Source organism: Carassius auratus, chromosome 10 (assembly GCF_003368295.1).
Source record: "Carassius auratus strain Wakin chromosome 10, ASM336829v1, whole genome shotgun sequence".
Classification (NCBI taxonomy): Eukaryota; Metazoa; Chordata; class Actinopteri; order Cypriniformes; family Cyprinidae; genus Carassius; species Carassius auratus.
In genome coordinates, this window is record NC_039252.1 from 3,106,928 (window position 1) to 3,131,605 (window position 24,678).

Consider the following 24,678-nt stretch of genomic DNA (forward strand, 5'->3'; position numbering starts at 1 on the left):
TGAAGTATAAATGAACAAATTAAACTTAAGCATGTGAGGAGAATCACTTGCAGTTTATTAAATGTTTATTCCCTTTGTATGTTTTATACATGTCATGTTTTTTAAAGCTCATTTGGCTTCTCTTCAGCATAAATTGTTTATCATTAAATTGATAGGATATAAAGTCTGTGCTTTAAAAGGAAGAATAATGTGCACAGTGTTGTTTGATGCTGTTACTCTTTACCTGATTTTAATACTGGACCATTGCCATAAATTAATTAGAAGATACTAATATCTATTTTTTATATAATGTATTTTTGTGCCTTTGCACAAGAAATACTAAAAACTATATAGACTTCCAGCCTGCATTATAGATAGATGATTAGTTGTATAATAATTGTATTTCCTGTACACATTGTGCAAAAAAAAAGTATGTTTAATATGAATACACCAGATGTACAAATAACTTGATTTATTGCTAAATCTGTACAATAAAAAATTGATAAAAGATGTCATCCATTTCAAATAGACAGTGCATAAAGAAATATTGCTAACATTTTTATGAGAAGATTCCATTAGTTAACATTAGTTAATTTGTTAACTAAAATGAACAATACATATATTAAATTTTTTGTGTCTGCTGGTTAATAAAAATAAAACTGATCTTTGTCAGTACAGGTCCATTAAATAATATTAACAGATACAACTTTTGATCGCACTAATGTTGAAATTAACATTAAGATTATTATACTGTACTTTCAACGTTTTCTCTATTTTTAGTTCATATTTAGTATTGTAGTCAATTAATGGTACCAATTGTAAGCTGCTATCAAAATATCTAAAATCTAAAGATTGTCAGCATTTTTTACAAAGACGTGTAAAAACCTTGTCAAATATGATGCTACACAGACTGCATTACCAATAATGCTAAGTTTAACCACAGTGCATCATGAATATTATCTATTCCAGTAGTTAACACTATCTAATAATATTATTCATTCAAGCTGACTTCTAGTCAGCTGAAAGATATAATATCTTAAATTGTAACTCCAGTGTTAACCTTTAAATCCTTTATCAAGGAAACATATTTCAGTAATGAGTCCATTTGTGACACTTTGTGTCTCCTTTGGTGTGGCTGATGCTGTCAGTTCCCTTGAATTCTCTCATATCCATGTCTTGCAGAGCGGCATCCTACAATGCTAGACATAAACAAAGAAAAAATTAAGACCAACTTTTCTCAGAATTTAATAGTGAATGGAATATTATCAAATGTGTCCGAAATCTCATCTTACCTAATGGGTATCATAGAAAGAACGGTGAAGATGCTGGACAGTGTGAAGACAAACCCTGGGAATGTGTCAAGTGTGGTCTGATAGATAACTGTGTAGATGGGTGTGGTGACCAAGCTTGCAAGTTTGAAGGACAACTGGAGCATGACAAAGGTAATGCCTATGGGAGGAAAGGTAGCTAATCATGAAAATTACAAAAGGTGTTCTTCATCAAACTAATGAGTTCTTAACAAAAGACTGTTTGTTCAGCTTGGCATCCTATCACTACCACAATTATGCACAATTATTTCAGCTCTACTATATATGAGTTACACAATGTCAGTGCCAACAGTGTCAGAGGTGAATGTTTGGTTCAAGTGGCCAAGAAGAGATGTGGGCCAAGCACTGAACCCTGAGGCACTCCAGTAGTCGGCTGATGGGATACACACTCATACTGATATATGTATATGTATATGTATATATATATATATATATATATATATATATATATATATATATATATATATATATATATATATATATACATATATACAATCACACACACACACACACACACATACAGTAGTCAACATTTGAAGTGGATCAAAAAAGTTTGTCTAGAACAGCCTAGCACATACTTGGATATACTTGCACAGCCTTGAATTGTAGCAAGGGTTAAAAATTCACCTGTCCACTCTCCCTGAACAGGATTTTATTTGAACAACACTTAACAGGCCTGAGTCCTACCACATGGGCAGAATCAACAATGTATCTTCTAGAGAGGGAGTATTTAAGTAGCATCTGCTATCCACTGGAGTGCCTCAGGGTTTGGTACTTGGACCCTTGCCTTTTGATAAACCATATTCTAACTCCTTGTCACCTCAGCCAGCCCATCAACCATTGACTGTACAGCTAGGATTAACAACAGTAGCTACAAAGATTACTAAAAAGAGGGGCTCTACCAATGAAAGAGGAGGTGCAACCAAAAATCAAAAGCCATGTCAATCAGAAAAGGGGCAACACTCTCGAAGAGATCAAAACTAGTTTATAAAAGTTTTGGTCTCTTTAAGAGTGAATGGCTGCACCTTTTCTAACCTACATTACAGGACCTACATGGGTAATTAAGCACCGAAAACAAATCAATGACTACCAGAAAACAACCAGGAGCGTATTTCCCAAAATAATTGTTAAGTGATAACTAGGGTTCTGTTGAACTCTGTTGGTAATTATGTAATTTTTTAACATAGTTACTTTTGGGAAATGCACCACAGGTCAGAAGTGTAATTTAACACTTGCCAATAAAGCTACTTCTTGATAACAAACAAAAGCATTAATATTCATGTGGCCCCCACCTGTGAATACTCTGACACAGAGTTTCATTTCTCTTTTTTTTTGTTTTATTTGTTTTGCTCACACTTCTGAGTATATACACCAGATACTGATAGGCTTTCCAGCACAGCTGCATGAGCTAACATGCAAATTGTGTAAAAGTCAACTGAAGTCTAAGTTTACTTTTGAGGAAATTTTAGTGTTCCATAAAATGTCTTTGGCAGCACCATATACAGACGCACATCTCGTTTAGGGCACGGAAAGAATAAAGAAATGACACCTACCATACGAGGTTCCCTTGACCTGTTTGGACAGCAGTGAGCGAATGGTGGGCATTGGAATCAGAGCAAACAGAGTGACAGAACGAGCTAAAAGAGACAAGAACAAAACCTCAGATTAATCAACTATAAATCAGTGACTTGTAAATTCTTCCTTTGAGGAACCATGCACTGGTTTATATTCCAGTTTAAATACTCATTTAAGTTACTATAGTAAAAAACAGTGTTGTGGTTAACGCATTACAAGTAACGCAAGTTACATAATCAGATTACCTTTTAACTAGTGAAGTAAAGTAACATTACTATTTAATTTACAAATAAAACTTTGCTGTCGCATTTATTAACTGACAGCTCTCCACTGATCCATTTCAACCATATTAATAAGCAAGAATTACTTAAACATAACATTACATTTGTGTTTCTTTTTCTTTTTTATTACTGAAAAGTGTTACACCATCTCTGTTCTCCTGTGTCCGATTCTTCATTGTAATCCAGAATTGCAGAACAGCTGTTTGTTTGCTCTCCACTGTACTAATGTGAATTTACATTCCTTCAGCCTGAGGCTTATTCATTTCACTTTTTGTGTGAAAGGGCTTTTACACTTCCCAAAACAGCATTTAAAAAAAAAAACACGAGGTAATGCTAATAATAATGCTAATATACTTATATATATTTGCACCATAACATCTGCATCGTTAACAGATATTGTACATTAACCGACCATTATTGATTGCTTTCATTGATGTAAGTCAACAGGGTCTGGTTAATAATTAGCCACATAGGCTAATGGTCATATTTAATACATTTAAGGTACATTTAAGGATATATGAAAAAACCTTAAGTTCAAGCATTAAGTAAAAAAAAAAAAAAGAAAAAGAAAAAAGAAGATAGGTTATGGATTTTTGGTTATAGCCTAACTTACCCAAAAAGTACATCGGAGTTGTGGTCACAAAAGCCATGAAATAAATCCCAGTCGCGAAAGACACCATCCCGATCATGACCATGCTCTCATCTCTAACAGAGCATCTTGTGAACATCTTCACACCTACAAAACTGGTGATGAAGAGAAGAGATCCCGCCGCGTTTCCGTAGCCCACCTCGGTTGCGCCCCAGCTGAGGGGGTCTTTGAGCACATACGCTCCCAACATCTCCATTCCTCCAGCCACTGCTATATCATACAATATCCCACTGACGAAGAGCAAAGCGATGTTAATTTTATCCCGGGCTTCGTGGTTTATGATCCCAACACTTTCCTCTCGCTCCTGCCTCTCTCCAAGCTCGGAGAAAAGATCGACTTTCAGGAAAAATGCGGCATGGAGCAGGCACAGGAAATAGAGTAGCACGCTGAAACTAGATAAAATTGCTCCTTGTTTGATATCTACGGTATAGAGGTTAAATAAGTGACCAGAAGCCAAACTACCAATGAACCCGGCGATTCCGTACACCAGCTCGGTCCTCATGATGCGCACGGAGCGCTCGTCCTCACCGGAGCACACCGACACCAGCGCCATCACTCCCGCCCAGTAAGACGCGAAGCCGCCGCACAGTCCGTGGATCACCGGCACCGCGTACAGCACCTGGAGAGGCCAGTTCATCACGATATCCAGCAAGAGCAGACCTCTCGACAGGAAATATCCAACCAGAGGAACCACTATTGGCACCTTCCTGTAACCTCTGTCTCCAACCTTTGCCAGAAGGATCGCTGGCACAATTGGCATGAATTTGAGCACCATGTTGAAGGTCATGTTGAAGTTTGTGATGGCTTTCTGCTCGGCGTCTCTGTCGGGGTTTGCGCATCGTTCTTTAACCACCATTTGGAGAGCAGTGTCAAAAAACGAGCTGGCCACCTGGGCACAGAACACTAGAGGCGCGATGTATTTACGACAGGACATCATTACCGCCATACAGTATAATAAAATCAAACAAAACCTTCTTTGATCCGAGTCGATACTTCACAGAAGCTCAAACTCCTTGGGTCAAGCCCATCGCGTCATTCTGCTATGGGGAAGTTACACCGAAATACTTGTCAGTGGTTAGTCATGTTTCACCCAGACACAAACACATTCACTTTACTTTTTAAACAGTAAGGACACAGGCTACAGTATAGGCTTGATTTATATGAAGTGAATTCTATTTGATACAGATTCCAAGAAAAGGAAATGTGTTGATTTCAAAGAATATGAAAAGTCTCCTAAAAGAAAGATAAATCCCCATGTGATGCAATACCTGCTGGTTTGTGTAAACCAGTCAAACAGGATTTCAAGTAGTCACGAGGACACTTTTCTTAAACAGATAGATCACCTAAAATAATAATGATAATAAATATCTTCTCACCCTCATGCTTGTTTCTTTTTAATGAAAAAAGAAAAGAACGTAGGCTCTGCACTTTTTCAGAAGTGAAGCTTCAAGCAGGACAAAAGGGTATAAAGGGATTATTATTATTATTATTTTGCACATTTAAAGCGTGAAAGTACCACATAGTTGACCATTCAGCCATAACCAAATATTTTAATCACTCTCTTTCTGAATGAACGTTATGATATTTGGCATACCTTTTTACAACCTATTCATTTCACAAAACTTGAATGCCTTTTTATTGTAATTTCACTGGAGAAAGCTTATTATGGATACACGCTCAGATTTATTTTTATAAAAGCTGTCACAGAGGCAGTAACTTTTCAAAATGTATATTTTGTATACCTTTAGTGTACAGGACTTGTACCGTGTTTTAGCTGGATGTTAAAACATCTTAATGGTGGATTAGTTTCTTACAGACACGCATCTATTATCTTAACAAGACATTATCTGATGGACTGGAGTGCTGTGGATTACTTGTGGATTATTGTGATGTTTTATCAGCTGTTTGGACTCTCATTCTGACGGCACCCATTCACTGCACACCATCCACTGATGATCAAGTGAAGTAATAAGTGATGTAAAAAAAATCCTCATTTGTAAATCGCTTTGGATAAAAGCGTTTGCTAAATGACTAAATGGAAATTAAATATAAATATAATGCTACATTTCTCCAAATCTGATTGAGAATCAAACTCATCTACATCTTTGATAGTTTAAGGTTGAGTAACCTTTCATAAAATTTTCTTTTTTTGGGTGAACCCTTTAAACTCTTTGGGCATTACATTGACAGATTTTGATGAGTCAAGAATAGAGACGTTTTACACATTTTCTTTTTAATGAGAAAATAATTATATATGTGTGTAAGAGTGAGACTTACAATTACTATAAAACAATATAGGCAGAATATTAACATACGATAAGTGGTTAACATGTTAAAAGAGGGCTTTTGAAAGCATGATTGCATTATCACACCATATCAATATTCCTTTGGTTTCTCCCAAAGGGAACTAGAGCAATCAATAAACCTTTTAAGGAAGCATAGCCTATGTAAATGGTTTGTCATAATAACTATTTAAACAATAAGAGCAAAAACATGTAACATAATCTTGGTGTTACTTCAAAGTTAAAGATAAAAAACACTGTTTACTTGGTTCAAACTGTGAAAAAAACAATACTTCTTGTGATTTCAAGGCAATATATATATTTTTTCATTGAAAAGCACAAACTGTCTTCTGTGGAACTTAAAATAAACTGAAAAGCTATTGAAACAGACGCAGTAGTTGTCATGCACACGGGACACTGGCGAGGAAAATGCTGGACTACAAGTGTAAAGTATAGTTGAAAACTTTAGCAATCACATTAGCGACATTTTGGTGAAATTTCACAGACATAAAGGTAATTCAGTAGTGTGTCCAAAGTCGCTTTCAAACTGGGTTGCCAGATCTATGGAACAAAACCAGCCCAAAATCAAAACCGCGTTCCCGGGCAGCCCTGGACTAAAAAAATAAAACAATCACTGACAACCCAGGTAGACTGTGGACTTGGCAACCCTGCTTTAATCCAACAGCTTTGTGTCTGTAATGGGACGAATCACGTGACCAATAGGGCTTGGGCGCCGTGTTGCATTCTGGGACGTGGCGGCCATGTTGATGGCCTCGCGAATGTAAACATACAGCAAGTCGAATGAGAAGAAGCAGAATTGGGAGGAAGAAAAAATATGTTAAAATCGCTAAAAGGATGTGGGATTTACAGGGATACACTAAAAAGGAATGCCACAAATGTACTTTTAACTATGTGGTTCAAAAGTGTAGTTAGTAGCTGTCAACCCTCCCGTTTTTTTCTGGGGTTCTCATGTATTTGAGCTCTTTTCCCGCTGTCTTCCCGTTTCAGTATTTTTCTGTAAAATATCCCGTTAGCCCCTCCATCAGACTTTTCAGTCTTTGTGCTGTTGTCCTGTTGCTACCCCCTTGCCCTTCCAGTGATACATGTTTTCAAAGCCTCGTTTTACTTACTTGAAAGCAACCTTAGTGTGATGTTGGGCTTTTTAAGTTAGCGTTGTGAGAGCACGATTTCACACCAATCCGTCAGCAAAGTCACGTCAGACCTAGCTTCACAACTCGCTTAGTTAATGCGGCCATTTTGTTGTAACGTTACAACAGAAATATGAATGTAAAAAAAATCCCGTATTTTGGATGAGTAACCAGGGTAATTTCCCTTTTTTTCAATGTTCGATGTTGACTTAAGCGATATAAATTATTATTCAGATGTTATGGTCTCCGCGGTCACGCCTCCAAGCAGGTAAGCTAATCCATTCTCATTTTTTTCCCATGGCGATTATGTGTTGCACTATTACACCCCACAATAGATTTTTAATGAATCAAATTAAGACACACGGCTGAGAGGGAGTACGTCTAAACACTGCGCTGTAGTCCAAGTAGCGGTAAAGGAGGCCATCAACATGGCGGCTATGCCAAGTAATGACGTCACGATGCCCATGCCTTATTGAAACACGAACTAAAACTTTTTCGCCTTCACGCGAAGACTTGAATCCCAGTTATTATATGTCAACATCTGTACATCAGCCGCGAAATTTCTCAACATTACATGTGTTTCGGAGGATTTTATGGGAGAAATGCAGTTATTTAAATAGGAATATACGCATTAAAATTTCCCAATTTCCAATTTAGAAACTTCGCATTCGTCGTGGTGAACCAACAGAAAGCTGCTTGATTGTGCTTCATGACAATAGACAATTAATGTTTTAGCGAAATTTCACTAACGTGGTCGCAATTCTCGTCTGCTGTTCCCTGATGTCCAAGAGAAAGGCTCATACTTTTGCCATAATGCTTTAACTCATCGACAACTGCAAGACTGCTCCATTTCTAACGGTTCCCTTTTCCTCTGGTAGTCTGTGTTAAAAGCAATTTGGCCACCTTCCTATGCCATAGGAATCCTAATAGCCTACCTATATAACAGATTTGAACTTTGGCTTATTTCTTATAATTTAGCTTTTTGAGGTAAAAACAACCTTTTTTTTGTCCATATCTCATACATTATAATACAAAAGCATGCCATCTTTAGGAAAACTATAAGCTGGCTTTACGTTTCATTTGAACGCTGCACATTTCATGATGCAAAACCCAACAGCATCACAGTCAAAACTTTAACTACTCAATCTGTGCTAATTATGTTAGCACCTACACAAACTTATGAAAACTGCATATAGTATAGCACACTTGGCCCTCAAATACACACAACGCAGTATATATATGAATAAATGTGCTGTAATAGCACTAAACACCAGTCGAAACAGGAACACTGTTCAAATACAAATATTTTCCACTTATAAAATTCAAATTATTTGCTCACCAACATTAATCAGCTCATATCAAAGAATCCAAGTAAAAACCCAATACCCTGCTCTGAGTAAAACTGATGGTCATCACACAATCTCACATCAAGCATCAACACAAACAAACACTCCAGAAAGTCAGGATCCAGAGATCAACACGTATCTGTTTCCATCCATTAAATAAAGTCAACGCAACCTCTCCACAAAACACGCATTTGTATCTTTCTAGATGGTATAACAATGCATAACTGTATTTTTTATTTTGCCTGCAACTTGAGAACCTATGCAATATATATCGAGAGACTACAAATACTTCATGTATACTCATAAAAGGACAGCAGTCCATTAAATACTTTTGTGTAATATATATATTATATGTGGAGGGTACAAAAAATAACAAAGCCACATTGTTGAATGAAGCTTGTAGGATCCTCTTTGTTTGTGGTTTGAAGAACGCATCCAACCAAAGGCAAAAATGAGAAGTGAAAGATGAAAGATTTGTCCATGTATTTGTCCACTTCGTCTCTGGACGTCCATCGCTGATGTCAGTGTCCTATATATAACATCTATATTTTAAAATAATGTGAACAAAGAATAAACCATTCCAACATTTCATGTGTACATATGAATCAATAAAGTGTTTGCAATACCATTAACAATTTCTGTTTATAATGGCTTCAAAAACGCCAAAGGAGAATGCAAAGAGAAATATTCAACCTTTTAAATTAAGATTAAAGGAAAAACCAAGCGATTCAGTGAATACATATCATGCTCTTTCCATAATTTTTGCTCTCCTGCGCTACACATAACACAACATAAACATTCCCAAATCATCTACATCAGCCATTAAATGTTCTGCATTACAGTATACCTCCATCCACCAGCAACAACATCCTAAAGTTAAATTTCACACGCGTTTCCTGTCTTTCGTCAATGGAGAAAGCCGAGCCATTGCCACCTCAGCAGGTTCTTACCGCTTCTTCCTCTTCTGCTTGGAGTTATTGTTATATCGGTCTGTTCTCACAAACCTCACAACATCTTTCAAGGGTGTGAACATCTGTGCCCTACTTTCGTTTGTCCTCCTCATTAAAGTTTCGCTCTGAACTGTATATGGCAAAGTGAGGAGAATGATTTGTCTTCCTATCCCTACAGCCTGCAACTGAGATCATGTGATTAACAGGGAAAATAATGAGAGTTTGGGAGACTGCAAGACACATTTATGTAGTTCTGCTTTCTGAATGGGCTCAGGACTGAGTTCATATACATGGCACAGTCGAAATGTCAATAATCTAGCTACAAATCAGTTGTCACACTATTATCTACATCTGAGCTCCGTCTACTAATAACAGCATATTATCCCATATTTTCCATTCTTTTCCAAGTTCTCCTTAGCCTTAGTGAATTCAAATGCAATGTGATCTTCACACTAATCATAAATGACAAAAGTCTCAAAAAAAAAATCAAAATCAAAATTTCTCAAAGCGTATCAGCACAAAAGAAAAAGCAATAACTTGGTCGTGAAAGTGTGAAGCGGTATAGTGTCTGTAGTCTTCGGGGGGTTTTTTTTTCCATAGTCTCCTGAAACAAATCTTCAGAGAGGTGTGAATTGCTGTTGGGGTTTGACTTCCCAATAAATACTTGTGTTTGTCCCGTTGCACATTTTCCCTCTGGGTTTTCTCTCTTTTTTCCTTCTTTTTGGGATACAATGGAAATGTAGTTTACTCTTCCTCTTCCTCCTCCTCCTCCTCCTCCTCCTCCTCTTCCTCAGCCTCTTCCTGGTTGGCGTAGATTCCCGCCTCCCACCGGATGGCCATGTTACTTTTTCTGCGAGTGACACGCGTTGCCTCCAGAACCTGAAGATAAATATAAAAAGATGTGTTAATGGCCGTTTTTTTTTATGTGATGATATTTTCACTTTTTATATATAAAAATACAAAAACATTTGAAGAAGAAATTAATCTTTCAACCATAACCTGATGTTGACTTAAAATGATATTTTAAATACTGTGTATAAAACTGAAATTTTCTTAGAATAAAAAAAAAGTTTGTTATAGAAAGGCTACAACTCATTTAACCCTTAATTTTAATATTTCTTTATTTATAATAATAATAATTATTATTATTATTAATATATTGTTATTATTTATGCATTTTAAAAAATAATAAATAAAAGCTTATGTTATAGAAGGACTGGGTTGTATGTTATTTTGTTATACCATGCTATACTGTGGCTATACTTTATTTACATTGAGCACAAAAAATTAATAAAATAAAAGTTATTATTCATTCATAAAGACTTTTAGTTATTAAAATATCAATCACACGTCATGTGCAAACATACACACTAGATGGTCCATTTTAGAGCACACCTGTTGTGAACACACAATACAAGCTAAAGTGCAAACACAGCATAAAAGCAGAAAAAATAATGCAGAAAAGAGAACAGTCATGCTGTTTCAAAAGAAATATGGTTGTAAAAACAGCTGACAAGTGTTACACTCACAGGGGCCTTTGTGTCTTATTTCAGTGAACCTAAATGCCCAATCTGAAGTTCTTTATTAACGTCAACATTGTATAAAATCTAAAAACACAAAAACACATTTGGGTTGTATTAATAGGACTCTAAATGGAGGTGCTGAAATGATCAAATGAAGACTGGACATTAGGTTTAATGGGAATGCATCGTGACTCTGCACTTTGGATAGTAAGATCATGATGGTGCAAATACTTTGACTATTTCAAAATGTGGCTCTGTACAATGTACATGTAATGAATTATGCAATGATACCAGAGCGGGTCTGTTTTGTGTTTATTTTATTATTAAAGTTTTGATTTAAATGTCCGCCAGTTCCTGCCTACTTCTTCCCGTGACTACGAAGGTTTTTATATTGTACCAACCATATACAATACAATGATTTCTCAGGAATATTTTTCATACGTCAAAGTATTTGGCAAGGCTACAACCCCCCCAGCCCCCCCCCCCCCCCAAAAAACAACAAAAACAAACAAACAAACATGCAATAACACAGATGAAGACACAGTGAAGTTTGAAGCAAGCATTGTACAAGTACCTCAGTTGTAACTGAGCGGACATACTGACGAGAAGGAAAGAGGAAGAATCCGTTAATGTGCAAACACTTGCTATTGTGTAGAGAACAGCTTCTGAAAGTAGGTCAGCTCACACCAAATAATTAGGTTTCTTTCATACGTGTGTACACATGAATACAGATCATATTAGCTCAAGACTGTGTGCTCTGGGCAAAGCTAATGACTGCATTTGAAATGACTATGTTGTTAACTTTGTTAGGGCTATTTTTCAAGGAGCAGGTGTATAGACTATATTTATTCAAATGCATTGACAAGTGGAGGTGTTTGTTTGTGTAGGTTCAGGGCATCACTACCACAAGACATGTCTTTCTATATTTAGATCTGTGGTTAACCAATACAGTGCAACATAAAGCTGCAGTAATTGTCATTTATTTTGCATTCAGAACTGAAAGTGAATTCAATCCTCAAAGACCAATAATATTACCACTACTGTGGTTCTGTTACTTTACATGCATTATAATAATGGAATGTGATACTGTCAGTGCAGCAAAGTTGCCAAACACGGGCACTTTATAGTTTGTTCTCCAAATAATAGTTTTTTTTTAAAGAAGAAATGTGTATTTGATATCTGAGGAAGCAAAAGGGGAAAGATTGTGGTTGACATGAAACAGTGTGTCCTCAGTATGCATTCTTTGGTGGTTTTTCATGTGAATTCAGTTTCTAAATGAGCTGGAAAATCCCGTTTCTTCACTTTCTTAGCATGAGATGAAATAGAGGACATTGGACGGGATTATAATAGCAAATGGATGTCTGAGAGAATGCAAGTGTAGACAAGGAAAAACCACAGACAATGAATTATACCACTGATTAGCACCATTAAAAACCTGACCATAAGAGACTTACACTGTTGTCCTCAGATTTCTCCCGGCGCTTGACCTTGTGTGTCTCGTAGTCCTCCATCAAAGTCTGCATGAAGTTTTTGGGTCGCTGTCCTCCAGAATCATCACTGCCCAGATCAGACAGCGGCGAGGGCAGAGCTCCATCTGAAGAGCACGGCGATGCTGGAGGAACTGGACGAACCTTCTCTATCTTACCTGCAGACAGAAGAAAACAAAATAGTGAAGTGACATACAGCCAAGTATGATGACCCATACTCAGAATTTGTGCTCTGCATTTAACCCATCCGAAATGCACACACACAGAGCAGTGAACACACACACACTGTGAGCACACACCCGGAGCAGTGGGCAGCCATTTATGCTGCGGCGCCCGGGGAGCAGTTGGGGGTTCGATGCCTTGCTCAAGGGCACCTAAGTCGTGGTATTGAAGGTGGAGAGAGAGCTGTTCATGCACTCCCCCCACCCACAATTCCGTCCAGCCCGAGACTAGAACCCACAACCCTTCGATTGGGAGTTCAACCCTCTAACCATTAGGCCACGACTTCCCCCAAAACAGAATAATGAATGAATTTTCAAGAAATCCATATAATTTGATATGTCTTTATTTATATTGTAGGGTATAATATGACCATCATACAATCTTGGCATTTTTCACAAGATCCAATCAAACTCTGTTTCTGTGTTTTTTTTTCTTTTTTTTTTGTACATTCCATTCCGAGCACTGATATGGAAATGAGGTCTGGATTAATTTGGAATTTTAGTATGTTTCAGCAAAATACTTTTTCCATCACTCATCATTTCAGAGGACATTAGAGGTCCCAGAGTTCCAGAGTCCCAGACACATTCTTGATGACGACCCAAGTATGACTACTAGAGGCACAGAGAACTCAGTGTAGAAACCCACAATGTGGTTCCTCATCCCATTAAATCAAGCGAATCTGAGAGAAAACCATGCCAGAAAAACCAAACCAAGCATAAATAAGTTATTTATATCAAAAACAAGGCAGAATAAAAGAGCAGCGTAATATATTATTAGATGTATTTTTTGTATACTGGTCATAGATTGTTACATATTTATTACATGATATTCTCTGAAACTGACATTATTTTCATTTACTGACATTGGTAACTGCTTTGGAAAATAACATTTAACTGTAAAAAGTAAGTGCCTCCTTATAAGAAGTCTACTGTATATTTGTCTTCTACAGATCCCTGTAATTATACCACAAGACAGCTATAAACAAACACTATGGTATTAGCATTCAAGCTAAAAGCAAGCTAAAAGAAAGGACTCATTCTTTCCTTATGACACCACTAGAGGGCAGACATAAGCTTCTCCAGTAGAGAACATCATCAAGAATGCGACGTGGACAATGGCCAACAGGAACAGCACACAATGACATTAAACACTGTGCAGCTGAGCATTACATCTAGCTCCATGCTAAATAAAGCCTCAGTGGGACAATGGAGTGCAAACATGCATAAACAGGAACAACTACAGCCGGTTGTAATTTTTTTTATATCAAACCTACAGAAATGTAAAGTGTTAGTGGTCACTAGAACTGAAAACCTTGATTATGTTATTCATATAGCCACACAGTATTATCTAGCTAATTAATCCGAGGAGTCATCACTCATCACGTTCATACAGTTAAACAAAACCACCACCTCCCCTGTCGCTGTGCTGCAGTTTTCCTAAAACCCTCTTCAAAAAGCACAGCTTGCAAAAGTGTCTCAGGATGAACAGCCGGTGCAGACCCATGGGACACAGTGTGCAAGGAATCTAAACTAAAGAAGCTCTATAAAGAAAACTTCCAGGATTCCAGTTACATGACTGAAAATCTCCAGCTAATTAACATCAAAGCTCAGAGCTAGAAATCTGAACCTTTGGTTTTAGATGCTTTGCTTTAGTAGTCAAACTGGCATATACACCATCAGAGGAAGATGCATTGATTACTAATTGAAGTACATAATTAACTGGTGCAATCCATGTAAAAACAAACAAAGAAATTATTTATATGATTTATATGATTTTTGATTTATAAGAGGTAATTGCACTATAAAACATCCTGTAAGTTTCAAAACTCAAAACTGTCTTGTTAGTCTAAAAACAGCACATTTTGAAGACAATCAGCCAAAACAACAGACTTTGTAAGGTACGACTATGTAATACTGTGGCTAAATACTGCCAGAAGAAGATCAGTGAGTGCTTCTACATCATTGCCTGATTAGCCCAGTCCTTGACTATTTAACCCCACCCACCGATTCTACATCATTGCCTGATTAGCCCAGCCCTTGTCTGTGTAGCCCTGCCCACTGATTCTACATCATTGCCTGATTAGCCCAACCCTTGTCTGTGTAGCCCTGCCCACTGATTCTACACCACTGCCTGATTAGCCCAGCTCTTGTCTGTGTAGCCCTGCCCACTAATTCTACATCACTGCCTGATTAGCCCAGCTCTTGTCTGTGTAGCCCTGCCCACTGATTCTAAATCACTGCCTGATTAGCCCTACCAACCAATTCTACATCACTGCCTGATTAGCCCAGCCCTTGTCTGTGTAGCCCTGCCCACCGATTCTACATTACTTCCTGATTAGCCCAGCATTTTTCTGTTTAGCCCTGCCCACCGATTGTACATCACTGCCTGATTAGCCCAGCCCTTGTCTGTTTAGCCCTACCCACCGATTCTACATCACTGCCTGATTAGCCCAGCCCTTGTCTGTTTAGCCCTGCCCACCGATTCTATATCACTGCCTGATTAGCCCAGCCCTTGTCTGTGTAGCCCTGCCCACTGATTCTACATCACTGCCTGATTAGCCCCGCTCTTGTCTGTGTAGCCCTGCCCACTGATTCTAAATCACTGCCTGATTAGCCCTACCAACCGATTCTACATCACTGCCTGATTAGCCCAGCCCTTGTCTGTGTAGCCCTGCCCACCGATTCTACATCACTTCCTGATTAGCCCAGCCTTTGTCTGTTTAGCCCTGCCGACCGATTCTACATCACTGCCTGATTAGCCCAGCCTTTGTCTGTTTAGCCCTGCCCACCGATTCTATATCACTGCCTGATTAGCCCAGCCCATGTCTGTTTAGCCCCGCCCACCGATTCTACATCACTGCCTGTTTAACCCCACACACCGATTCTACATCCCTTCCTGTTTAACCCCAACCACCGATTCTACATAATTGCCCGATTAGCCCAGTCCTTGTCTGTTTACTCCCACCACCGATTCTACATCACTGCCTGATTAGCCCAGCCTTTGGCTGTTTAGCCCGCCACCGATTCTACATCACTGCCTGTTTAACCCCATCCACCGATTTTACATCACTGCGTGATTATTCGAGCCCTTGCCTGTTTAGCCCTGCCCACCGATTCTACATAACTGCCTGTTTAACCCCACACACCGATTTTACATCACTGCGTGATTATTCGAGCCCTTGCCTGTTTAGCCCTGCCCACCGATTCTACATCCCTTCCTGTTTAACCCCACCCACCGATTTTACATCACTGCGTGATTATTCGAGCCCTTGCCTGTTTAGCCCTGCCCACCGATTCTACATAACTGCCTGTTTAACCCCACACACTGATTCTACATCCCTTCCTGTTTAACCCGAACCACCGATTCTACATAATTGCCCGATTAGCCCATTCCTTGTCTGTTTACCCCCACCACCGATTCTACATCACTGCCTGATTAGCCCAGCCCTTGTCTGTTTAGCCCTACCGACCGATTCTACATCACTGCCTGATTAGCCCAGCCCTTGTCTGTTTAGCCCTACCCACCGATTCTATATCACTGCCTGATTAGCCCAGCCTTTGTTTGTTTAGCCCTGCCCACCGATTCTACATCATTGTCTGATTAGCCCAGCCCTTGACTGTGTAGCCCTGCCCACCGATTCTACATCACTGCCTGATTAGCCCAGCCCTTGTCTGTTTAGCCCTGCCCACCGATTCTATATCACTGCCTGATTAGCCCATCCCTTGGCTGTTTAGCCCGCCACCGATTCTACATCACTGCCTGTTTAACCCTGCCCACCGATTCTACATCCCTTCCTGTTTAACCCCACCCACCGATTCTACATCACTGGGTGATTATTCCAGCCCTTGTCTGTTTAGCCATGCCCACCGATTCTACATAACTGCCTGTTTAAACCAACACACCGATTATACATCCCTTCCTGTTTAACCCCAACCACCGATTCTACATAACTGCCCGATTAGCCCAGTCCTTGTCTGTTTACCCCCACCACCGATTCCACATCACTGCCTGATTACCCCAGCCCTTGTCTGTTTAGCCCTACCCACCGATTCTACATCACTGCCTGATTAGCCCAGCCCTTGTCTGTTTAGCCCTGCCCACCGATTCTATATCACTGCCTGATTAGCCCAGCCCTTGTCCGTTTAGCCCTGCCCACCGATTCTACATCACTGTCTGTTTAACCCCACACACCGATTCTACATCCCTTCCTGTTTAACCCCAACCACCGATTCTACATAATTGCCCGATTAGCCCAGTCCTTGTCTGTTTACCCCCACCACCGATTCTACATCACTGCCTGATTATCCCAGCCCTTGGCTGTTTACCCCCACCACCGATTCTACATCACTGCCTGATTAGCCCAGCCCTTGGCTGTTTAGCCCGCCACCGATTCTACATCACTACCTGTTTAACCCTTCCCATTGATTCTACATCCTTTCCTGTTTAACCCCACCCACCGATTCTACATCACTGCGTGATTATTCCAGCCCTTGTCTGTTTAGCCCTACCCACCGATTCTACATCACTGCCTGATTAGCCCAGCCTTTGTCTGTTAAGCCCTGCCCACCAATTCTACATCACTGCCTGATTAGCCTAGCCCTTGTCTGTTTAGCCCTACCCACCGATTCTACATCACTGCCTGATTAACCCAGCCCTTGTCTGTTTAGCCCTACCCACCGATTCTACATCACTGCCTGATTAGCCCAGCCCTTGTCTGTTTAGCCCTACCCACCAATTCTACATCACTGCCTGATTAGCCCAGCCCATGTCTGTTTAGCCCCGTCCACCGATTTTACATCACTGCCTGATTAGCCCAGTCCTTGTCTGTTTGGCCCTGCCACAATTCTACATCACTGCCTGTTTAACCCCACCCATCGATTCTACATCCCTTCCTGTTAAACCCCACCCACCGATTCTACATCATTGCCTGATTAGCCCAGTCCTTGTCTGTTTGGCCCCGCCACAATTCTACATCACTGCCTGTTTAACCCCATCCACCGATTCTAAAAACCCTTCCTGTTTAACCCCACCCACCGATTCTACATCATTGCCTGATTAGCCCATTCCTTGTCTGTTTAACCCCGCCCACCGATTCTACATCACTGCCTGATTAGCCCAGCCCTTGTCTGTTTATCCCCACCACCGATTCTACATCACTGCCTGATTAGCCCAGCCCTTGCCTGTTTAGCCCGCCACCGATTCTACATTACTGCCTGTTTAACCCCGCCTACTGATTCTACATCACTGACTGTTTAACCCCGCCCACCGATTCTACATCCTTTCCTGTTTAACTCCACCCATGATTGTACATCACTGCCTGATTATTCCAGCCCTTGTCTGTTTAACCCGCCACCGATTCTACATCACTGCCTGTTTAACCCCGCCCACTGATTCTACATCACTGTCTGTTTAACCCCGCCCACCGATTCTACATCCCTTTCTGTTTAACCCCACCCACCGATTTGACATCACTGCCTGATTAGCCCAGCCCTTGTCTGTTTAGCCCTTCCCATTGATTCTACATCACTGCCTGTTCACTCCGCCCACTGATTCTACATCACTGCCTGTTTAACCCCATCCACCGATTTTGCATCACTGCCTGATTAGCCCAGCCCTTGTCTGTTAAGCCCTGCCCACTGATTCTACATCACTTCCTGTTTCACCCCGTCCACCGATTCTAAATTACTGCCTGTTTAATCCCGCCCACCAATTCACACAAGGAGAACAACAAATGTCGGTCTACAGAGAAACCAAACGATACATTTTATTTGTTTGATTGATTTTTAATTAAGTGCCAGACTATGTCAATAAGAATTTGGTTCTTCATTCATTTCATTTAACAGTGGATTCATTTACAAACAAAGCACAGTTCAACACAGGATTTTCAGAAATACTGAAACTAAAATACGATACTTTGTCAAAAGTACTTACTTCGGTACCAGTCGGCCAATCACAATCACATCTGTTGAGTCTAAGAATCCGCTCAACAGTACTAAATATTAGTGGGAAATAGACGTTTTAAAAATTGCAGTATCAAATTGTACTGAAGTGGAGACATTTGACAACACTATTGTCAACTATATTTACCAAAAGTGTTACTGTTATTATGTGGTTACTATTTCTTTGTCTGCTTTTACAGATAATCTTTTTATATTTACTAAGTATTTATGGGGTTTTAAACTAAAACACAGTAGTGTCTATCTAGGAAGGATGCAGCCTGTCAAACATAACTAAAAGCCAATCATAGCAGTGGGCATTTACTTCTGAGTCTACAGTCCACCATGCCTATTTAAACAGAGCGTTCTGATGAGTGGGGTCAAAACGGGACAGAAAATAACCTATTATTTTAATGTAAAAATCATGATAAACGTGATAGTTTAGAGTCTTCAAATAAAGTTTCACACATATATCAGACTTATCATTCTGAGTGTTCAATTATTGTTGCCATGATTGCATAAAATGGTTGGATATAATCATACCTGGTGCTGTCTTCCCAGCAAGGACCAGTTTGTTCGGCTGGGTGCCGGACTTTAGCTTCTGTGTACGGGGCAGGTGCAATGTTTGTGCCTGTCGTTGTCTCTTCAATTCTTCCTCACGCTCTTGGGCCGCCCGAATCTCCTCTTCGATCATGGACAGGGTTCTCTGTTTGCGTGAGCGCAGTTTGAACGGTCCTGAGGTGACCTCTGTTTCCTGAGAACGAGTGACAGCTGCGGTGCTCCTGAGCTCTGCTGCTTCAGAGTACTTACTGAAATAGCTGAATTCTGGTTTCTCACTTGCTGGTGGAGAGGGACTGGGAGGTTTGTAAGTGTTCACTGGGATAACCGGGGCAGCTTGAACTACAGTTATCTGAGGAGCAATTGTTTTCTTCTCCTCCAGGGGGGATGGCACTTTGGGAGGTGGCGTTGCAGCAGATCTCTCCACTAAAGGTTGGGGTTGTGGTTCAATACTTTCCACATGTCTCTCAGGAATGGGGGATGAATGTTGTGTGGCCTGTAAAGGCTCCCATTTGTCATTCTGTTGAGCAATGGCTTGTTGGATAGCGTTTTGGACAAGAATACCTGCATGGTATTCCAGCTCTTCTTCCGTCAAGCCATCTGCCTGATAAGACCCACTCTGTTCACTTGGAGATTTGATTCCACTTTCATGTTTTCCATTGATTGGTGTAGTGGCCATTGGAGTTGAGGGAAAAGAGTATTCCCCAAGAGAGTTTTCCAAATAGGCACTCATGGTCTCATTTGATGCACCACTGTCGCTTATGTTGTCCATACTGAAGTCATTGGAGAGCGACTCAAGTACAGTGGTGTCCTGAGATCGAAGGGATAGGTCATCTAATCCGGAGTCGATTTCTTCCATATGGTAAGAGCTGTTCAAAGAGCGTTGACACAAATCAGAGTCCTCTTCCTTCACAATGGTCATCACTGCCCGGGCACAAGTAAATTCATCATCTTTCAACTCATTCTGAGCCAAATTTTCTTTGGGTGGCATGGCAGATTCTTCAGAGTAGCAGTAAATCTTTTCAGCTTTGACTGTAGAAACTTCACTTCCATTGTAGGATGTGACCCCTTCTTGATTGGCAACTGTAACAGAACCGCATGGCCTCTCTACATGTGTGACCTCTGAAGTCCTGGAGAAAGGTTTGGCAGAGTAAAGCTGTGGTGCCACATTCCTCTTAGGGGCTGTGGGCTGCTTGCTATGTTCAATCTGCAAAAATTGCTTGCGTGCAGCAGAAAAGTCAATCTCTTCCATGACAACATCCTCCTTATTTTCTATTTCAGGTTGGGTAAAGAAGGTTGTCTGTCTGGGTGCAGCTTGAGGCATAAGGTTGACGTCTGTTCTCATCTGCTTCCTCTCCTCATATCTTCGAAGCGACTCCAGTTGCTCTGGCTCTAGCTCCTCTTCCAGTGTCTTTTCCTGAGGTGGGTTCCACCATTTTGCTGCAATTCCAGGATTCTTCTTGACTGCTTGACCCCGGATGAGTTCCAGCCTTTCCCTCTCTAGCTCTTCAATCTCCTCCGAGGGTCTGATTTTCTTCACCCGAACTTCTTTCTTAGTTGGGGTGTCGAATAGTTTCGAAGGTTTCTTCTCTTCATGAAATGGTCGGAGCTCAAAACGGGCCTCTTTCTTGATTGCTGTCCTAGGTGACTCAGGTGACCTTGTGCAGTCCATTGTATGACCATTGGGTTTGGTGTTGAAGTTGTCATCAACAAAAGTGGTCTGTTTTTTTCCTTCTAAAACAACTTCATGGTTGTATAAGGGAGATGTGTCACAAGTACGCACAGATGGTCCAGTTCCATGAACTTGAATTGACTTAATATCAGGGGAACTTGTCCCATTTGAAGTCATTTCTGCCCTGGCATCACAACAGTTGGCCTCAAGGACCTCATCCAGGTAAAGGATTTCCTTGGCAACTTCGCTGTCCATTCCTTCTCTTCCATCTCTCACTATGTTCTGTCCACTGCTCTCATAACTTTGCTGAGAGTTGGTCTGAGTTTCAAGCTCCATACTGCTCTCACCACTGGATATCAGACTCACAGAATCGAAAAAACTCACAGTCTTCAGGCTTCTCTCGCTTTTCAGCTCACTGTCATCCTCTGAGAGTACAGGGGACTTCTGGGGAAATAAAACAGAGGTCACATTAGTTTAAACATGGATTTATGCAATTCTTCTTCACAATAAACACTGCATTATGGATGGGCATGCACACTTGAGTACTCAAGAGCAAGGATTGAGCATTTCTATAATTGCAAGACATGACCTTTTTCAAAACTTAAGACATTCCATACCTTCAAAATTTAGTGACACTTTTTCTGCACAACTGGGTTTATTTGATGTCAAAGTTTGGTTGGTTTGGATTGCATGCATTGTTTTCTGAAGCTGTGTGTGCATATGTAATCCACACTCAAGTCTGCTTGAGGTGCTCTGGGATGTAGTTCTTGTGAACTCTTGCTGTTGATATGAATGAAATTGCAGAACAACATAATGATGTACAATTTGTTTATGCATGCAAAAAGGCATAATTTACAATAGTGTAAGATGATGCAATGACAAAATATGTGAATGGGTAGATCCCTGTCCCAAACCAAGTACTTGCTTTGCTTTTTTTTTTTTTTTTTTTGCATAGTACTGTACTTAAAATGATGAAATGTCCCAATTATATTAGTTTCTACACTGCCAGTTGTATGAACATCATAGAACAAAACAACGTCTCAAAGGAAATACTGCTTGTGACCATCATGCATAATATAGGTTATCTGTGATAAAATGTGCAAGATAATGGGTTTGTTGAACTCTGACCTGTGCTATTTGATCCTGAGTATTAATAATTTAAGGTCTCTTCAGAGGTCTACAATGGTATAATGGAGTTGCAAAAGTTTTGAATTAGAAGAAAACATGAACCAAAATAGTATTGGAATTTGTACTTATCCTTTTGGAAAATCCCCTTTACCTGCAATAGAACATAAAGTACATATATATTTTCAGTTATGATTTCTTCTATTTGCTGGAAGGATTTACATTTATGTTCTTGGCAGAGATATTCATCCAAAGCAAGCTACAACTGATCTCCTAAGTTTTAAACCAATGACCTTGCACTGCTCTAAGGGTTAAGTTACAGGAACATCATAAGCAAGTTTATGAGAAACGTAATTGGTTCACAAGTTGAATTGAAGAAATCACTAAAAGAAATAGAGAAAAGAGAAGGTTTTGCACGCCTTAGTTTTCAATATCCCCCTCCATGTCCATGTCTAATGTGTGTAAGTGTGTAATTGGCCCTAATTATGTACTAAAAGAAAAACACAGATGTCTAGACTATGACTCTCTTTATTTACAGAGCACTAATTGCAGAGGTTCTTGTCCTCCGTGGATCTGGTACTGAAACCTTTAAGTGGTCTGGTAACCCTGTGGGAGATGGCTGAGATGCATTTGCAGAATGAAGCACTGCATGGTCTCCTCAGGGGAAAATACCACTTATTACGCCGAGCTTTGCTTTCATTGCTGCTCATTCACCAGATGGGACAGATCTTTTTAAATTAAAAACTCTGACAGAGTCTTACACAATGTGACATCATTTTCAGTGTCCCAGGTTTAGGTTCATCAATTGGTATGAACTGAAATAATGCTGAGATTATTGTGGAATGACAATCTTGTTAACATTGTTGTTGACTGTTATTAGTCCACATGAGTTTTTATTTTATGCTTTCATGTTTAATCTTGGCCACAAATTTGTTATGCTGGTCTGCTGTTCCAGCTGCATGAAATTCCTTTGCTGATATTGGTTCCAAGTTTGGAAAACACAGGGTGCCAAACCTACATGAACAGCACTCCAGAAAAGTTTTAGCAAACCTTTAACATACAAAATCACAGTATCAATACAAGATACTAACAATGTGAGAGAGTTATTGCTTGTTAGACCTGTCTAAAGTGCAGTATTACTGAACCGAACCACTATATTCTCTAGTAAACAGAGGCCATGGCAGGAATTTGGTTTCTTTGCTCAGCATTAATGTTTTAGAGGTGAGCATGCATGCCTGAGCAATTTCACTTGTTTGCTGTTGTTTGAAATTTGGCGTTCCTGAAAAGGCTAGTCAGAGACCTGTTTAGAAAAGCAGTAATATAACCTGCCATAAATGGAAAAGCATAATAAACTAGTGGGAAATGAAGCATAGAGATGTTATTTTTACTGGACAGCCTAGAAAAGAGGAATTTGTTTCAACTCAAAGCCAAGTGCTATTTCAGGTGACGGTGTGTTCATTGCCACATAAAGTAAACCTATTTCTGTTTAAACACTGGGCGGAACAAAACCTGTATTACATCATTGTATATTTTTATTCTAACAATTGAACGATTCTTACAAAATCACCAACTATAAAACAGTTACATATTCTCAAAAGAATGGATTGCTCTAAACGGGAAAAACATTTTATGCCCAAGCTTGTAAAAGCGAATCTAAAGAATTAATTCATATCAAACTAGTGTTAATAATGTCCTTCTTATCTCAAACTGCAGTGTGTATGAGTAGCAGGCACATGATGTCTTTAATGTGGCATGAGTTCAATAAGACCCCTTTCTTCAGTCGCACAGACCACCCTTCGCCTCCGGGTGTGTTCACAAGCTTTCAGCCCAAACTCTTACCAAATAATGACATTAGGAAGTCATGTGAACTTCCCCGAGGCTGTGAAAAACAGACTAGGACAGATTTACAGACAGAGAGTGAATGTTTATCATTTTGAATAGAGCACCGCACTAACTCAAATTATTTGTAAAATGGTTAATTCAATCCACTACTTTTTATGTAAGAACGGTTTTACAAATCATTGACAGAGCAATTCATACAGCTCATAAATAAAAAGACAACAGAAAAATGGATGTTATGAATCATGACTATTCAAATATTCCAGTGATTGATTGGCACACTGTCTGGAGAAACTGTTTTGTTACCTCAAACGACCTGGCTTATCAACTGATTTATTATAAGTTCATTTATAAGGCATATAACAGAGGACAGAAACACATACAGGTTTGGAACAACGTATTAAACATTGACAGACAAAGCTTTCATTTTTGAAATATCCATTTAAGTCTATCTCAGGTTTTTCTTATGAGAAAAAAAAATTGCAATTTCATAAGTTCTCAATAGTGTCCCAAACAATGCTCAGATTTGTCAAAAGACTGTATGTAATTTTAATATGAGCTCAAACATTGCTCATCATAATTAAGTAAAAAAAAAAAACAGTAATCATCAATGCTTATCTTCAGAAAAGAGTTAGACATGAACTACAGCATTGAAACTTTCGTTCTACAAGTGTTCAACTAAAGTGCTCGAATTTTTTTAAAAATTAACTAACCACATGAAGCAAAAATACTGACTTAACTATATGACTAACTGAATATGCAAAATCAGTATACTTAA

General features: G+C 39.6%; 2 protein-coding genes across 7 annotated transcripts in view; both read right to left on the reverse strand.

The window, feature by feature from the left end:
• Window positions 1-30: 30 nt before the first annotated feature.
• On the reverse strand, window positions 31-5,056 carry LOC113109572 (thymic stromal cotransporter homolog). The gene is made up of 4 exons (XM_026273216.1): window positions 3,777-5,056; window positions 2,861-2,944; window positions 1,272-1,428; window positions 31-1,178 (listed from the first exon to the last, which is right to left on the reverse strand). Exons 1-4 carry the CDS (start codon window positions 4,756-4,758, stop codon window positions 1,124-1,126), a joined length of 1,278 nt encoding a protein of 425 aa, XP_026129001.1. The 5' UTR covers window positions 4,759-5,056; the 3' UTR covers window positions 31-1,123.
• Window positions 5,057-6,335: 1,279 nt separating this feature from the next.
• Window positions 6,336-24,678, reverse strand: part of LOC113109573 (A-kinase anchor protein 2-like) — a 97,684-nt gene continuing 79,341 nt past the window's right edge. For 5 of the 6 annotated variants that reach the window (XM_026273220.1, XM_026273217.1, XM_026273219.1 and 2 more), the window contains 4 exons: window positions 19,250-21,380; window positions 12,516-12,706; window positions 11,636-11,659; window positions 6,336-10,417 (listed from right to left, as the gene is read on the reverse strand). In XM_026273220.1, coding sequence (XP_026129005.1) covers window positions 10,283-10,417; window positions 11,636-11,659; window positions 12,516-12,706; window positions 19,250-21,380 — 2,481 coding nt within the window. In that variant the 3' untranslated portion in view covers window positions 6,336-10,282. The remainder of the gene's footprint in view (window positions 10,418-11,635; window positions 11,660-12,515; window positions 12,707-19,249; window positions 21,381-24,678) is intronic. The other variant, XM_026273218.1, reaches the window with a different exon arrangement.

What these genes read in the sequence shown, in the direction of transcription:
- LOC113109572 (XM_026273216.1), bottom strand. Translation starts at nt 4,758, where the DNA reads ATGGCGGTAATGATGTCCTGTCGTAAATACATCGCGCCTCTAGTGTTC. An exon ending in AACTCCGATGTACTTTTTGG is followed by an intron (nt 2,945 to 3,776) that starts GTAAGTTAGGCT and finishes TGTCTCTTTTAG; the next exon opens with CTCGTTCTGTCACTCTGTTT. An exon ending in GGTCAAGGGAACCTCGTATG is followed by an intron (nt 1,429 to 2,860) that starts GTAGGTGTCATT and finishes TTCCTCCCATAG; the next exon opens with GCATTACCTTTGTCATGCTC.